Below are 5,778 nucleotides of genomic sequence, written 5' to 3' on the forward strand. Positions count from 1 at the left end.
CCTGAAACAGGAAGTGATGTCACTACAGTCTCAAACATTGACAACATAAATACTGACTGAACCGTTAATAATATATATATAACATTTCATAATAATTTATTTATGGATGCACGATATCAATTATTTTCAGCTGATATGATAACCGATAATTTAACCCCCCCCAGGACATCCGTCAGCAGCGTCTGCACCGCCAGCGCCGGGGGGCGGAGCTTCAGAAGCTCCATCAGACTGTCAGCAGCCTGCAGGCAAAGAGCAACTTCCACAGTGAACAGGTGGACTACTACAGACATTACATCACTTCCTGTCTGGACAACCTGACCACCAGGTACACACACACGGTTTACTTTTAAATATATTTTATAATAGATAAATATGAATATATTTTATAATAAATAAATATATAAATATAAATTGATTTATAATAGATAAATATAAATATCTTTTATAATGTATAAATATATAAATATAAGTATTTATTACTTTGTGTACTTTGTTGTTGTTTTTCCAACAGACTAACCACTTCCTGCAGTGATGACCTCACTCTTATATATTGGTTGATCAATCATTATCGAGAGCAGTAACAAGTTCATGTTCTAACTGTAAAATGTCCTGATTATTGATTATTGGTAACAAAATACACATTTAAGGGAACCTTTAAAATATATAAATATGAATCATAGTTTATAGCTTGTATGATTTAAAGCTCCACCCACCTTCTAACTCCGTCCAATGAGATACTGCCATCAACCAGCTGAAGTCCTGTGATTGGTTCTTTGTGTTTGTCCTGATAAACAAATCAAACTGAACTCTTTGGTTGTTTATGAAGAGTGTGAACTGTTTACTCTCTCACACACTGAGGTTAATGTTGTGATTGGTTGTGTGTTGCAGTAAATCGACCAATAAGAAGGCAGCAGAGAGCAAAGGGAAGAAGAAGCTTCCTGCTGTGAGCTATAGCGCCGCCCGTCTGCAGGAGAAAGGAGTTCTGTTAGAGATTGAAGACCTGCCGACCACACAGTGAGAACATATGTTATAAACTATTGAAGCTAATGATTTACTGTTGCTAACTCCTGTAAAACGTGAACTGAACCGTTCTGAACTGTTCCAGGTTTAAGAACGTCGTGTTTGACATTGTTCCCGGACCCGAGACAGGAAGTTTCAACATCAAAGCGAGATTCCTCGGCGTCGAGATGGAAGAGTTCCTGCTTAAATACCAGGTACAAAGCAGGCTAAATACTGAGCTAAACCAGGGTAATTACTGAGCTAAACCAGGCTAAGTACTGAGCTATCCAGGGTGTGTGTGTGTCCATTATTTATACTGTGTGTGTTGTAGGACCTGCTGCAGCTGCAGTATGAGGGCGTGGCAGTGATGAAGATGTTCGACAAAGCGAAGGTCAACGTCAACCTGCTCATCTTCCTCCTTAACAAGAAGTTCTTCAAGAAATGAACCGAGTAACTTTATATATCACTTTATACTACAGAGTGAGACATCCTCCCAACACTCCTATCTCTGTTTATATATCACTTTATACTACAGAGTGATTGATTGATCGATTGATTAGTTAATTGATTAATCAGTCAGTCAATGTTGCATTGTTACATATTATTATATTACATTTTATCAAGAGAACATAATCATCATACACTCCTATCTCTCACTACAGTATACAGAGTGAGACATCTTCTTTCAACTCTTATCTCTGATTGTTTATCTAACTACATTAGCTGTTAATCAGTGCTGATGCAATACCTGATCAATACCTGTAAATATTTAGTTTTTCTGTCGACATTTAGAGGGAAACTGTTGGATCCTCCAGATGAACTCTCTATGTTTTTACTCTAATAAATGAGTCAAAGTCTTTTATTCTGAAACTTTTTCTTTTTGAAAAAGTAACTCTGATTATTGGTTGATTTTTTGGGGGGTATATCAGAACCACATTGTGATGGACGACGGTCAGGATATCTCCAAACCTGCAGCTCTTGTGGGGTGTTCCCGGTCTGCAGAAGGAACGGAACCAGAGACAGTGTCATGGGTGGCCGAGACTCATTGCTGCAGGTGGGGAGTGAAGGCTGGCCCGTGTGGTGTGATCAGTTACAATAAGTCATACCCAAACACAAACCTATAAATCTTTTTGGCTCCAATTAGGGTGAAGATTAGATTAACCTTGGGGATCAGTTTAAAGGCTAATTGTATGAAACTTGGCCAGGATTTGTTTTTTAAGAAACAGGCAAACAAACCTGTACTTGTATAGAACCTTTCTAGTCTTCCGACCACTCAATGCGCTTTTACCCTCCTGAGACCTGAGCTTTTGTTTGGGGTGCATTTTCAATTTCTCCTAGCTATTTTGGATTAGTAGTAAAAACAAGCATTGTTTTTGAACAATTTGTAGTTTTCACAAAAAATTTGGACAGGACTTTTTTTTATTATAAAACTTTGTCCCTATATGAGGACGCAGGATTGCAGGAGGTTATACTACAGCCAGGTTCACCCTTTCACACATTCACTGAGTGATGGCAACCTCCATCAAACAGAGACTAACTCATACAGACACATTCTAATGTGCTGACAGGAACTAGGAAAAGAGATCACATCTCTCCTGTTCTAGCTTCTCTGCATTGGCTCCCTGTAAAATTTTAGAATAGAATTTAAAATCCTCCTCACCTATTAAAGGCTCTTCCATCGCGTCACCGCCCTTCTATATCTTAAAGAGCTCATGTCGTACCCCTTATTATTCAATTCAATTCAATTCATTTTTATTTGTAATAGGCGCCAATTCGATAACAGCAAGTTATCTCAGGGACACTTTTTCAAATAAAGCAGGTTAGACCGAGACTCCTATAACAATAATAACAATGATGGATTGTATAATAATACATTTTATGTTATAATGCCCTTCTTTCAGTCAGAAGGATCCTCAACAGTGGCTACAGGTTACGAAACAGGAGGGGAAAGCACCAGGTTTTTTGTTTTTTTTTAAAAAAATAAGAAAAAGCGGAGAAAAATGAATTTTTAAAAAGAAAAAAGTAAAAACAATCTAGAGGAAGGGACCAAAAAGCCTTGTGAAAGAAAGAAATGTCTTAAGATCCTTTTTAAAACAGTCAATGGATTGTGGTCCCCCTCAAGGGGTGTCAGGGAGGGCATGTCCACAGAGCGTGGGCGGGCGAGCACAGAAAAAGGGCCCTATCTCCCGGATGGTCTCTGAGTCTGGTTCGTGGGTATGTGGTGAGGAGGGTTTGAGTGAGGGTGGAGCGGTGGAGGGAGCGTGTTGTGTTCTTTTGGGTTGGCTTCTTGAGCTGGTTTAGGGGGGCCATGTCCAGGACTTGCATTGGATGGGTGAGGAGAAAACCTTGGTTACTCCAATCCTTGGTGGAGGTGATGGGAAGGCCCAGCTTGGACGTGAGTGGAGGAATGGGGGTAATGGCTGCTCATGTTTTCCGCACTTGCCTAGCTGCCAGAGTTGTTGGATGCTACTGAAGCCTCTCGCGCAAGACTCTGTGCCAGGACATTACCAACGTGAGCAAGTGCGGCTTACAGGTAGCTCCAGGGTCTGGAGGAAGACAAAGGGCTATGAACCAACTTTTCGGCATGCTGAGAAGGAGAGAATGGGGCCGGAGTTTGGGAAATGTTTGACGGCAGGGTCTGGTGAGGGAGATTGGAGGTCTTGCATTAGCGTGATTGGTATTATGGGGGCTTCAAAAGTGAGGTTGGGAGTTCGCATTGTTTACACCAAGATTGGCTGACTTATTGATGGAGTGGGGGATGTTTGGAGGCCAGAACAAGGTGGGGAATGCCTGGTTATGGCATGAGATGATCTGTTGTCTGGTGGTGGCCAACCAGTATGGCTTCGGCTTTTGGGAGCTGCTTTAGTTGAAAGGAAGTTGTGCTCCATTCCGCGATACCTTTATCTCCTCAGACACGGTGGTGAGTTAGATGGGGGTTGACTGAGGGATGGGGTTGCAGTTGTGCATTTAACATAGAGTTTGGTTGTGTCATCGCGCATTAGCAGGTGAATGGAATTTTGGTGACGGGCCTGTTGATTTGGCCGGGCAGGGGGGTGAAGGTTAGAAAGGATAAAGAGGATGGGGCCAGAGGGACTGACCCCTGGTGGCGACACGCAAGGTGACTGCTGTGTCGTGAAGTTTGATTGTGGGGAGGTGGCCCGCAGGGAATGTATTCTGGTCCGGGTTTTGTGACGGCTTATGGATGTTGAACCAACTGAGGGTTCAGTGTCCATTTGGCAGTCCAGTGGTGAGGTGGAGCCGGTTTAAACAGGAATGCCATTTTCGTCGACAGTGATTCAAATGCCAGCAGAAAAGCCGTCCAGGAGGATGAGGAGGAGGGGAGAAGCCAGATGTTGCGGAGGTGATATTGAGGAGGGCTCGTTTGCTAAACTCTGGACGAGGGCCAGTCTCTGTGCTGTGGGGCAGAGCGGAAACCTGACTTGGAATGTGTTTCAAAGGAGGGTTATTACTGTGTTCGCACGGTTGGTCCTTAAGGTGGGTCGGCAACTGGCTTATCTCAAGCTGACTTCTGATATTGAAGGGGAGATTTCGAGAGCGGGGCCTGCTAGTCTGCGACAGGCGACTTCCGGATCAAGAGGTGGGTTTTTTTGAGCAATGGCCCTGGATTATGGCCATTTTTTCGAAGGACACGGGCGGGGAACGTGAGCCAGTTTGGAGGGAATGATTTATAACAGCGCGTGGATCAGGGGACTTTAGGACAGTGATACTGGGTTTTTACCAGGGAGGTGGGTGAGAGGCGTCCAGGGGACAGCGTGGGAGGGATTTCATCTCTTCCTTGATTGGATGTTCTTAGCACCTCTTCTGATGATGACCTCGAGGAAAGCCGATTCTTTAGGGAGTTGGGCAGGACGGTATATGTTGGTGGGAAACAGTTAGGGTGGAGGACAGGAAAGGGCAGAGGCGAATATGGTGCAATTGTTTGATGTGAAAAAAATCCAGATTTATTGCCCACTTGCTTTCTTCTGTAGTTGGCAGTAGCGGAGGTGGGGGGGATTGTGGTTTTGAGAAGGTGGCCGTTACAGCTGGAGAAAAAGCTGCTTGGATTTCCTGGCGGCTGTTTCTTGATGGCCATCGAGTAAAAACTTTGTGACCTTGCCTCTTTGAGGGAGCTGTGCACTATTTTTGTTTGTTGCTCCCCGGGGTAAATTTGTTTGTGGATTCTCAGGTGAGGCCAGGGAAGGCTTTTGAAGCGGCCGGCCGTCGGAAGGAGACGCGCGCCCTTGCCTGCTTGATATTACCGCAAGCGGGCCATCGTGTGAACCAGGGAGCTGCAGGCGGGGTGAAAGGTGGCTGTTCTTTGCTTTTACAGGGGGCGATGAAGGTCCAAGGAGGCTGGCTCAGGATGGCTGTTGTAGTACGTCCACTGCTCGTCGGCTGGATGAAAAGGTGGTGTGGAAAGATGGCTTTGACAAGTCTGGCTGGGCCCAAAGAAGTTCTGGTGTATGTTTTTGTAGGTTTCTGAAGAGATATGCCGCTTAGGCCTTGGAGGAGGCTGGCGGATGGGGATGCAACAGTCCATAGAAATGGCCTTGTGGATCAGACAGCACCTAGGTCGATACACCTGCAGTGTGGTTTGGTGAGAGGCCAGAGTTTGATATGGACCAGTCCGGAAGGTATGCCCCCTGGTGTGTGTGGGGAACATCAACAAATTGTTTGAAATTAAAGGCGAGGTCCCAAGTGAGGTTGAAATTGCAGCTGCAAAACGGCAGGAGGGGGTGTCGAACTGTTGGGATGTTCATGTGCACCTATAAAATTATG

General features: G+C 44.6%; 2 protein-coding genes across 2 annotated transcripts in view; both read left to right on the plus strand.

The window, feature by feature from the left end:
* Nucleotides 1-1,845, plus strand: part of LOC118336565 (ras GTPase-activating-like protein IQGAP1) — a 3,902-nt gene extending 2,057 nt beyond the window's left edge. Inside the window, exons 6-9 of the mRNA XM_035673233.1 lie at nt 165-325; nt 889-1,014; nt 1,106-1,214; nt 1,331-1,845. Coding sequence (XP_035529126.1) covers nt 165-325; nt 889-1,014; nt 1,106-1,214; nt 1,331-1,444 — 510 coding nt within the window. The 3' untranslated portion in view covers nt 1,445-1,845. The remainder of the gene's footprint in view (nt 1-164; nt 326-888; nt 1,015-1,105; nt 1,215-1,330) is intronic.
* A 2,232-nt stretch (nt 1,846-4,077) lies between these two features.
* Nucleotides 4,078-5,778, plus strand: part of LOC118336566 (ras GTPase-activating-like protein IQGAP3) — a 4,343-nt gene continuing 2,642 nt past the window's right edge. Inside the window, exons 1-3 of the mRNA XM_035673234.1 lie at nt 4,078-4,168; nt 4,989-5,095; nt 5,186-5,374. Coding sequence (XP_035529127.1) covers nt 4,078-4,168; nt 4,989-5,095; nt 5,186-5,374 — 387 coding nt within the window. The remainder of the gene's footprint in view (nt 4,169-4,988; nt 5,096-5,185; nt 5,375-5,778) is intronic.

Source organism: Morone saxatilis, unplaced genomic scaffold (genome assembly GCF_004916995.1).
Source record: "Morone saxatilis isolate NCDOM2014 unplaced genomic scaffold, NCSU_SB_2.0 Contig24, whole genome shotgun sequence".
In the NCBI taxonomy this organism is placed as follows: Eukaryota; Metazoa; Chordata; class Actinopteri; family Moronidae; genus Morone; species Morone saxatilis.